The 10,921-nt window shown below is 44.6% G+C and overlaps 1 protein-coding gene across 1 annotated transcript in view; it reads right to left on the minus strand.

Moving 5' to 3' along the window:
• The window catches only part of DRAM2 (DNA damage regulated autophagy modulator 2), an 11,863-nt gene extending 3,584 nt beyond the window's left edge, over window positions 1–8,279 (minus strand). The window contains exons 1-5 of the mRNA XM_035889747.1: window positions 7,929–8,279; window positions 5,478–5,635; window positions 4,622–4,689; window positions 3,913–4,052; window positions 1,069–1,246 (exon numbers count right to left, since the gene is read on the minus strand). Coding sequence (XP_035745640.1) covers window positions 1,069–1,246; window positions 3,913–4,052; window positions 4,622–4,689; window positions 5,478–5,608 — 517 coding nt within the window. The 5' untranslated portion in view covers window positions 5,609–5,635; window positions 7,929–8,279. The remainder of the gene's footprint in view (window positions 1–1,068; window positions 1,247–3,912; window positions 4,053–4,621; window positions 4,690–5,477; window positions 5,636–7,928) is intronic.
• Between the last annotated feature and the right edge of the window lie 2,642 nt (window positions 8,280–10,921).

The raw sequence follows: 10,921 nt of genomic DNA on the forward strand, positions 1-10,921 counted from the left end.
ATGGGGTGCGGCGTGATGCTCCGTCACGGGGAAATGGGGCGTATGGCTTAGCGTTGGTTTTGGCTGCCAGCCTAGAAATGAGTGGAATTGGTAGGGATTAAACTGGTGGCCTTGATTCAGCTGCAGAAAGGAAAGCATTTAAGCAATGATTTTTGCACTCATGTCTTTGGAATGTAAATTTGAAGGCTTTCGTGTTGTAGTCCTTTTTGACACAAAACTGAGTCATTATTTTAAAAATACAATGTTTAGGTCCATCGGGGTGAGCAGAAGAACCGCTGTGGTTCAGTTTCCTCATTATTAAAAGAGTCTGGACAGGAAAAAGGCCTCTTTTTCTGCATGGGTTTGCCTATATTTCTGTAAATCCCACAGCTGCTTCCAGCACTCGGAATTCAAAGTTAAGGGAGATGACGGATTCCAGAGCGGAGGGAAGGTTGTAGGGAACGCCGGTCAGAAATGTCTTGTCTTTTGAACTGTAGGATGGGCAGGGGAGGAGAGCAGAGGTCAAATGCCTCTTCTGCCTCAGCCTTGGCAATAAGCTCCAGAATTGTCTCTCTGATAAATGCCAGCACTTTAAACCTGCTCTGGGAGGCAGCTGGCACGGCACAGCACTGCTGCACACAGTTAGGTTTGCAGTATTTCCTCTTACGCTACATTCTGTCCTTCTCTTTTAGTTGTATCCAACTATAAAAGCAGCGTTCCTGCCACCAGGGGACAGGCACGTTGTTTCTAACCTGGCTTTTATGGGGTAAAACCACATTAAAACCACCCATCTCTTAAGTACGCTTCCCTTTCTCCCCATCTTTCATAATCTACAGTCTCTTTGTGATAAACTCTTACTTTGCCATTTTCAGTCTCTGGTGAGCAGAAGGAAAGGAGAGGAGACAGGGTGGTAACCGTCCCTCTTACCTTATTTATTTATTTATTTTTATTATCCAGTGACTCACCTGTGGGCTTAACCTGATGGTTCCCCTTCTCCTCAAGTTCCCAGGCTACACCAATGTAGATGCAAATACCGTCATTTGTGAAGGCTGCTCCGTTTTACGGTGACACTGCACGGCAAAAGGATACTGCTCACGATGCTTGAACAACACCAGAGTAACGTGGTCAGACGGATCCAAAAGATGTCTTTGCTGTGAACTTCTGGCTGCATCAGGTAGGACAGGACGGTCTGAACCAGCATATAAATGGCCCCCACTCCGAATGTCAGGCAGGCTCCAACCACGTGTATGTAGTACAGAATACACTTCTAGGGAAAGAAAGCACTGCTCGTACAGAACCTGTTTTCATTTTAAACTCTGAGAACAAGTTTCCCTGTAAACCTTGGGCACTCCACCCACTCAATTAGCTTCTCACATCCTAAGCTAAGCAGTTCTGCAACGTGCTAGTACTTTGGAGATTTTTCTTGGAACCTCCATACAGAGTTAGCTGGAAGCCAGCACCTGCCAGCCCTCTGCATTGCTGCTTTTGTTAAGTTCTTGTGGCTAAGTTACAGGTCACAGGTAGAGCTTAACTACAGGAATTTGTAAGAGCTGTTCTCGTTAGCCATAATGGACAGTAGTTGAGAAACTGGATGAAGGAATCCCTGCGGCTCGGCAGGTAATGAGTGACAACAGGCTGTCTACTGAGCTTTTCTGTCCCAGGAATCTGTATGTCTATGAAAGATAATGTAATACAGGATCAACACAATGCAGTTCTAGCACCCCAAATGGGAATAAAAATAACGAGGTAAAGTGCTTCTCTGAATTACTCTAGTTTGAATAAGCCTTGTTTGTCAAATTAGTATCTTTGAATACTGAGAAGGAACAAGGTTGAATCAAGCAATAAAACTTCTTAACTTAAAAGCATTAGGAGAATCAACTGTCAAATAGTAAAAAATTATTAAAACTAGAAGTTATTCTGAGAAAACCAACCCAACTAAAACTTAACCCTGAAAAATCATGTTGTGTTCAGTCCTTTCATAGAATCATAGAATCGTTTAGGTTGGAAAAAACCTTTAAGATGATGAAGTCCAACCATTAACCTGGCTAAGCACAGTACCCAAAGACAGAGACTAAAAAGCGTTATCTTGACGGTTGTGCAATGCAAGGCCTGGCAGCCTCCCAGTGCTCCAATCGTGCGGGTGATCTTTTATGCCCTAAAGCATGAGACTGTCTGTGTATTTTACTAAGTAACTGTTAAGATCAGGAATTGGAGTCACTCTGTCCTCACAATCTCCATGTACACCCTATGCGCACAAATGAATTTGGAGTGCCGCATCCATAGCGTAACAGAGGTGGGAATTTGTATTTAAGTAGTGAATAACCAAGCTGCAGAGGCTTGAGCTCCAAAATCACGTGCTGCTCAGTGACGAGGTGTCATCAGAGAGAAATCTTTGCCCTATGTGAGAACAAATCAATAGCCACAGCTAGACCGGAGCAGGAGTACTGGCTGCACAGCGTGAATTAAATCTCCCATGAGGATCAGCCCTGCGCAATTGCTTTGATTCCCAGCAGTGAGAGCTGTCTGGAGCTCTCTGCGTGACGGCTGCTCCCGTATCCCCTTTGTTCATCTTTGTGTATTTTCACACTTCAGTTGTCTTTGGTAACTAGTGGATTCCAGGGGGCTTTCGCTCCTTTTGCCTCTGGGGTAGCTCTCAACAGTCCTCAGCATCACTTGGATATGCGGGTACATCGCTTCCAATATTTGTCTTGCTCAAGATTAAATGTTACACAAACTAGTTAACAAATTAACATGCACCTTCTGTATTTTGATTATCTTGAAATCTACAGAAAGTAGACACCCCCTCTCCTGACCAGTGGTGGAGGGAAGTCATGGAGCTGAACACAGCTTTTGCCTGGTGGGGGTGGTAGGGGAGGCTGTGGCCTCTGAATATAGCTAGGGCTTTAGAAAAAAGGTAAATAGATTGAGGCCTCAAAAAAAAACCCCCAAACCCCCCACCAACCCAAACCCAAACAAACCCCCAAAAACCCAAACCCAACAACAATAAAAAAACCAAACCAAAAAACCCCTCCAAAACCCCAAATGAGTGTGCTGAGGTTTCTAAGGCAGGGGCTGCTGAAGCACTTGGGAGAGCTGTGCTAGGGGAAAAGGAGAAGGGAAAACGACGGAGCTTTTCCTCTTTTTCTTTTCCCTGACCCTAATCCAGCAGGCGACCAAGGTCTCGCTGCAGCCTCTAGTGGCTAAAGGCAGCACTACAGATCCCCTAAACATCCAGCAGGTAATTAATATGATGAAGCTGGCAATTGTACGACTGTCTTGCATGTAACAGCCAACGATGTAGAATGTGGCCCTGCTGATGGTGTGGTATGTGAGAATATCAGGTTGTTTGTTTTTTTTTGGAGGGGTGGGAAGTATTGGAGAGGGGAAAAAAATAGAGACCCTGGGATGGAGAAATTCAAAAGCTGGTTAACATTGCAGTATTTTCAAGAATTGAGCAGGTTTAAAGGAAAATATACCTACGAGGGCAGATTTTTCAGAGCTGGCCTTCTTGTGGGGTTGGGTGTGTTTGTTGGCTTTACTTCTAGCTGTAACAATTTTTGACTATTTGATACCAGATTTTCCTGAGGCAAAATACAATATAGTCGTGGTCTTTTCACCTGGAGCTAGGGCTTTCAAATCCCCTATAAGCAGATCCAAGATGAGTTTGCTTTCTGCAAAACTTGTGGGGGTTTTAATGCTTTGAAATTTCACAAGTGGCTATGCACAAGTCCCAGTGGATAAAGCAAATAAGAAATAAGTAAATTATAAACCAAACCTTCAATTTTTTAATAGTTTTCTGTAGGGGATTTGACAAGAACCAGGTTTGCCCCAAAAAGTTTTGCTTTCAGTAAAATCCCCATTCTATCAGGTATCTCAGTAAACAAACACACCCCACTCTGGACAGCGTCAGAAGATTGCAAGCAAAGCACAAACCTGGAAATTTGCAATAATGCAAAGTCCAAAACAGCTCATCAGTCCTAGGGTAAGGCCAATCTTATTAAGCTTGATGATCTTGGATTTTTCTGGATTCAAAGTGTACACTTGTTTATAACGGACATACATGGTAGCCACACCTGTTAATGAAGAACCCAAACACAGTAAGATTTTCAGCTGACAAGTAGAAAGTCCCTTTTTAACTGGGAAGATGCTGAGTGGCAGAGGCAACTATTTAAAATACAAAAGCTGTCTTATGGTACACTGAAATGGGAAAGCTGAGAATCTGGAAGCCAAAACTCAAATAATGTAATGGTAAACAAGTCAACTTACTAGATTTTTCTGATCTCTTCCACTTGGAAGACACACTAGGTTGTTTCCCCCCCCCCTCCATAATTGCAGCACAAGTATAGAGCCTGCCTTGAATTTGCATTTCTATTTCTTTTACTAGTCTGTTGGGTTTGGTTTTTTTAAACACAATTTTAGCCTTCTGGAATCTGCAATTGTCATGCTGGCTTTGTGGATAACATCCCTGACATACACTTTCCTCTGAACTGCTTCAAGAGAATTAAGATTGATTGCTTTGAATTTAGTTTTCGACTGCAAATTATGGGCTGTCTAGTGATCTGAACAAGGAAATTAAATTGTTTAAAACTGTGTGCGTTCCAGAACTGCCTGCAGTTCACCAAGGACAGTTTTCTGTACTCACCCAAGAAAGCTGAAATATTTAACATGATCCCAAATAAGCATCTTTCAGGTGGTATTGTCCCTGTATCACTGGAAGAGATAAATGGAGTGATATGTGTCTATCTACACTACAAATACTTGCAACACAACTGTACTTGTTTCAATCTACAAAGGAACCAAAAGAAAGAGGTTTGTAATAAAAAAAAAACCAAAACAACCAAAAAACAAACCCCAACCAACCCCCCCAAGCCCCCCACCAAACCAAAATACAAAACTCCCCAAACCACCCAGCCAAACAAAAACCCAACCAACCAACCAAAAAAAAGCTTCCAGATTATTTTTCACTGAATTTTTCGTTACTCAAACTATCCTGTGCTAGTTTTAGAGCTGTAGAAATAAACATGGTAAAGACATGCTACCCTTAGAGCAAGGAATGAACATACTTGGTATAACCATTCCCTTTATATTGACCTTGAGTCCATAAAAGGTGAATATAAAGACTATGAAAACTGGAAAAATAAAGAACCTGGAAAACTGAAAGACCAAAACTAAGCTTGTATGTACAGCCTTGATGCAGTGCAGCTGGGAATATAGATCCATAATCTGAACAGAGGGTTGGAGCTGCACCCCCAGCGTTCTTGCTCATCATTGTTTTAAGGGTACGTTCAGAGCCACAGCTTAAAGGTTAGACTTTTGCACAAAAATAGGCTGCTTGAAATGGAGTTATACACAAATAACTATAAATAGCTGGTAACTTTAGAACTGGAGCCGTTGGGTAAGAACTGATATTTAAAACTTGGAGTTGGGCAAAAATTCCCAGGAGAGGCCAATTCAATCTGTGGTACAGTTAACGGGGCAGTTGTGTGAATGTTACTGACCTGATGTAGGGCACCAAAGGGTCGACGTGGTGGAGGGCGATTGCAGTGATGTATGAAAACACAAAAGATGCAGCTGACCAAACAACCAAAGCCACAGGCAAGAAAGAGAGGCCTTGCTGAAACCACCACATTGCAGTGCTGACGACTAACTCCGAACACTGAGGAATCAAATACAAAGGTTTACTAAGATTGCTCAAAGGTTTTGCTTTTCTTGAGGCAGGCTGCTTCAAGTACAGCAGTTTGATGTTGCTCTCAGTCCTGCCCTGCAAACCCAAAGGGAACATTTGACTTCACAGCATAGAAGCAACTGTAAATAAGCAGAAATAACATCTGGAAATGTTAATTCTGAAATTCTTAGGAGATCATGAGAAAAGAAACCAGTGGTGTCACTTGACTACGTGTCTCGGCATTTGTTGCTGCCAGAATAAGGTCAGATGGGTCACTGTGAATAACTGACTCTATTTTCTTGTTACCCTTGTGTCATAACACCATGTTAGAATTAGTGAGGCTGACAGAGAACGTGTCCCAGTAGTGACAGTTTAACTGATAGTGGCTGTTGTAGAGCCTCTAACTTGCATTAACAATCAACTGGGCAGACGTGGAGAAAATTACCTAAAATTACTTTAAGATCTGTGCTCATTTACTACCTGTCATACTGTGTGACTCAAGATTTGATATAAGCGTCACTTAAATAAGCTCACGGATGTCTGTGAGCAAGAGCTGAGTGCTACCAGCCACCACCTTTAAACTCAAGGGCTGCTTTTTCCTGGTGGCAGTACGGCAGCTACCGAGTTTTTACAGATGGGAGGAAAAGGCCCATTTACAGTGGAGTGAAACAGCTAACTGCACTCACACTGTCATGTTCAGCCTGGAGAAGAGAAGGCTGTGGAGAGACCTTATTGTGGCCTTTCAGTACTTAAAGGGGGCCTATAGGAAAGATGGGGACAATCTTTTTAGCAAGGCCTGCTGTGACAGGACAAGGGGCAAAGGTTTTAAACAAAAGGAGGGGAGATTTAGAGTGGATATAAGGAAGAAATTCTTTACAATGAGGGTGGTGGAACACTGGAATGGGTTGCCCAGAGAGGTGGTGGTTGCCAGCTACTAGGAAGAAAATTAACTCTATCCCAGCCGAAATGAGGATAAGGTCATCTTGTCCAACCCCCTGCTCAAGCAGGGCCACCGAGTGCACGACGGCTTTTGGATATCTCCCAAGGATGGAGATACTACAGCCTCCCTGGGCAACCTGTGCCAGTGCTCAGTCACCCTCACAGTGAAAAAGTGCTTTCTTACAGAATCACAGACTTGTTTAGGTTGGAAAAGCCCTTTAAGATCATCAAGCCCAACTGCTACCCTAACCCTGCCATCCCACCCCCAAACCCTGGCCCTCAGCACCGCCTCTGCCCGGCTGTTAAATCCCCCCAGGGCTGGGGACTCGACCCCTTCCCTGGGCAGCCCCTTCCAGCCCCTGACAGCCCCAAGGGGAAGGAATTGTTCCCCATGGCCAACCTCACCCTGCCCTGGCACAACTTGAGGCCGGTGCCCCTCGTCCCATCGCCCCTTCCCTGGGAGCAGAGCCCGACCCCCCCGGCTCCCCCCTCCTCTCAGGCAGTTGTAGGGAGCGATGAGGGCTCCCCTCAGCCTCCTCTGCTCCAACAGATCAGAGCTGATCAACTCCTTTGCATCTCACTTAGGAGACCTTAGCATACTTCTGACGCAGACTTACTGCACGCAGCGGGTATTCGGTCACAGGCAGACCTTTGTCATATCTTTTTGCTGACCTTTGCCAGCTTGTGGAAAGCCAGGCTGATAAGTTCATCACATAATACATAACAACCCAAATGAGAAGTGCTTATTTACCAGAAACTGATGACTTGTGTTTGTGCTGCTTTTAAGCCTGGAATATTAGTGGTTCAGACAAGAGCAAATGAGCTCCGGCATTCTCCTGGGAGGTAACAAAAGCCAGCTCTAACAGATAACCCTTGAAAAGAACGTACAATTACATCCTCATAAAATTAAAGGTTCAGCTGCTTGTAAGGACGATGTTAAGTAGCAGATGAAGGTGTCTAACAGGAGATGTAGTGAGTAAGAACAGAAGTTGCTTGCCTTCTTTCCCTTAAGCTTTCATTTTTAAGCTAAGTATAACATTGACCCTCTAATGTTGACTTTCATTTTAAGACCGTAATGCAGTAAAAACAGTGATGAATAGAACTTCACAGCCCCATCTCTTGTATGAGTAAATTAGAAATTTGAAAGAGAAATGCATATTTTGCACGGCAATCTCTGCTATAGACGTTATGTGCCTGGGCATGTAATTCAAAATTTCAAGCAGTCACTCCAATGCTTAGATTTTACTTTTCTTTTAGCATTTAAATGCTAGTAGTGCCTTAGCATTATTTCTGAGCTAACAGATTTTTGCCTGAAAACAAACAAACCAACCAATATGCCACATACCTGAGGACAAGAGCATCAGAAGAAATGTCACCTCAAGGGGAATCCAAAGTCATCTTTCTGGTGAAGTTCCACATTCGCTTCATTTTTTTTTTTTTCTAAATCTTTGAGATATAAAGGAAAAGATTTAATCAAGATGTGAGGTACCTCATATTATTTGTTCTCCTTCTTAGCATCTTCTGTTAGTCCTTGCTGCTGGCTGGACATTGGGTTAGATGGACTGTTGGCCTGAGGCTATGTTTTTCCTATATTCCAAGTGGTTTAAGGAGTGAAGCTTCTGTATGGTGGGATGGTAGAAATGCTGAAAACAGGGTGTTTAAGACTTTCCAGTTTATAGGACTTGTCTACGCAAAGACTTGAAGTGAGAAGCTTTCAAGAAAAAAAAAATGAATGCAACTGTTTTAATGCAATTAAACCAGTGCTCTACGATCACCGCTTTCACGCAAGGAAGACGACAGAACGTGGAGTCTTCCCGTTTCATCGTGGACAGGCATCCCAACGTGATGCTGGTGCTGCGCTAAATACGTGGCAGGTGCTGAAGCACCCTGAATTTAATCTGACCCTGTCTTTTCACATGAGCAGCTGCCATTTTCACAGACTGGAGAAGTCGTCAGAGAGGAAACGCTGTGCTGTGCCCCTGTTAGCTGGTGACATTCATAAGCTTACGCAGACGTTTGCAACATTCGGGTGTTGGTCAGACGCAGCTTTGGGGTCCGGCTGCCATGCGGGTGCAGTGGGACCGAAGCTACGTGGGGGTAAGGCGCACAGACTACGCAGATTTTCCACCTGGTGGGAGTATTTGCGTGTGTATCCAGACTAATTTACCTGGACTAAGGCAAGGTTAGTAAAGCAGAACAGCTATTCCAAATTTCCCCCCTGGATATTGCTCTTACTACATAATCAATGTCTCCACCAGCAGTGGCTGCTCCAGAGCAAGCCCCGCTGCAGAGAAGCCCTCCATCGCTCAAGACGGCATCTCTGCAACCTGTGCTGTCACTGAGCCCAAAGCTAAGGCCTGGACACAAATTATGGTCGTTTTTCCTGTGGTCAGGCGTAACGAGCAGCAAAGTTGCAACCTGCGAGCTCTGGTGAGGCACGACTTCTTACTGTGAATATAGCTGCAGGCTGGTGAATCCCGACGGCATGGGGATCAGAGCTGGTTTGGGCTCTGTCAGAAAACGGCAGCTCTGGTCCTTTTACTTTCACAGACCCCTGACAAACACTCCGTATGCTGTAATTTGTATGTTTTGTAATTTTTTTCCCCACTAACTTCTTTCTTAGTTCTGTCAAGATCTTCCCTGGAATTCTTATCATCTCCCTTCATCTTCCTTCCTGTTTAATTATTTTCAGTGAAATCAAGTCTTTTCTCATGTTACTAGGTGGGCAGGCTGTATATACCAAAGACGGGCTTTGTGCCGTGCAAAGCGCTGTGTACGTTTATGGCACTGTCCGCTCGAGGCCGTGCAAAGATCGCCCTGCTGCAGACGCTGCCAGGGTTCCAACTGTGGAACGTCTGGGCAAGCACAGGCGCAGAAGGAGGCATCTCAAGTCACTGGGAGGCAGGATGGACTTGCCTTGCAATTAGCCAGCTGGCAGGTCCTGAAATAAATTAACACCTCATCCTGCCCTATTGTTTTCAGCAGCGAGAAAGAAAACATGCTCAACCTCCTTGTTTTTTCACAAGGTCCTTTGCCAGCTGATTATATAATGGCAATGGCTAGCCTCTCTCGTCAACATAACTATGATTTTCTTAAACATTTATCCTGACCTGCAGGCACTTTTGTGTCCTAAGGGGGTTTTTAATTGAGGATCACAGATCTTTCCTTCGATAGGCATTATCAAATCATTATAAAGGGCAAGTCAAGGGAGTGTTTCAAAAGCAAAGGAGGCTTTAACCACCTCTGAGGTTTTTCCTTTAAATGCAGGAAGCGTGCAGCAGCATTCTGCACACGCTTGGGCATGCAGAATAGAAACTACAAATGAAAATGAAAGGTGGCCAAGACCATTAATGGCAGAAAGTTAACGTTATCTAGGATGATAACACTGAAAAGGTGGTTGAAAGTATGCGTGGAAAAGGGAAATTTCTAAATTAATGCTGATACCCAGATTGTCAGTCTGCCTCTTCCCTGCTCTCTCAGCAAGACGGGCAGAGATAAAGCCGTACTAAGGGATACTCCTTTTTCTTTCCAGCAAAAGACTCCAACAGACACTGCGTTGCAGGAAGAAAGACAAAGCAATTTGCCTTGCGCACTCCTAAGTAAACACGAAGGTTGGACGGGGATGAGTCAGAAAGGGACTGAACACGTTCATTTGCACAACTTATTGTCAGGGTCAAACTGATAACAACGGTTAAAGGTTGCTAATCCTCAAAGGGCTAGAAGTAAGAAAGAAGGAAATGTGTCACCTTTGTTGTTCCCACTGCAGGGTAATGACAGATGACTCATTTTGAGTGTTTTCTCAGTACAGACACCAAAAAAGTTGTTATTAAATCTTTTGGATATGGGGGTCAGCTTCCAGAGAGTTGAGGCGCGGATCTTTATGCCCTCGCTAAGCCCCTGTTACCCAGCTGGGGACGCAGCAGAATGGCACAGCACCAAACCAAACAGAGCCAGGCACAAGATACCATGACACAAGGATGTACCAATGCCTGTTTTAGAAACGTGGCGTACCACGACAGCGGCCTGTCGCTACAGCTGAGGAGCTCAGTGTCCGGGATGAATGCACACTACCTGTCGGTCCAACCTGTCTAACCAGAGAAAAGCAGCTAAAAATACGTGAGTACTCGACACACAGCATGGGAGATGGTTTCACACATTACGGCTGGGGAATCGAAGGCAGCACAAGGTCACAGAGAGGTACTGGAGGGGGCTGGTGCATGGGGGGCAGCCTGGGGTGGTCAGAGAGAGGGAAAAGGGAGCAGGAGGGAGGGAAGGTTTAGGGGAGCAGCTGGAGAGGAAGGAAGGGGAGATGGAGGGGGGAAGTGGGGAGGCCTGGGG

The sequence above is a fragment of the Egretta garzetta genome, unplaced genomic scaffold (assembly GCF_000687185.1).
Source record: "Egretta garzetta isolate BGI_Z169 unplaced genomic scaffold, ASM68718v1 scaffold202, whole genome shotgun sequence".
Taxonomy (NCBI): Eukaryota; Metazoa; Chordata; class Aves; order Pelecaniformes; family Ardeidae; genus Egretta; species Egretta garzetta.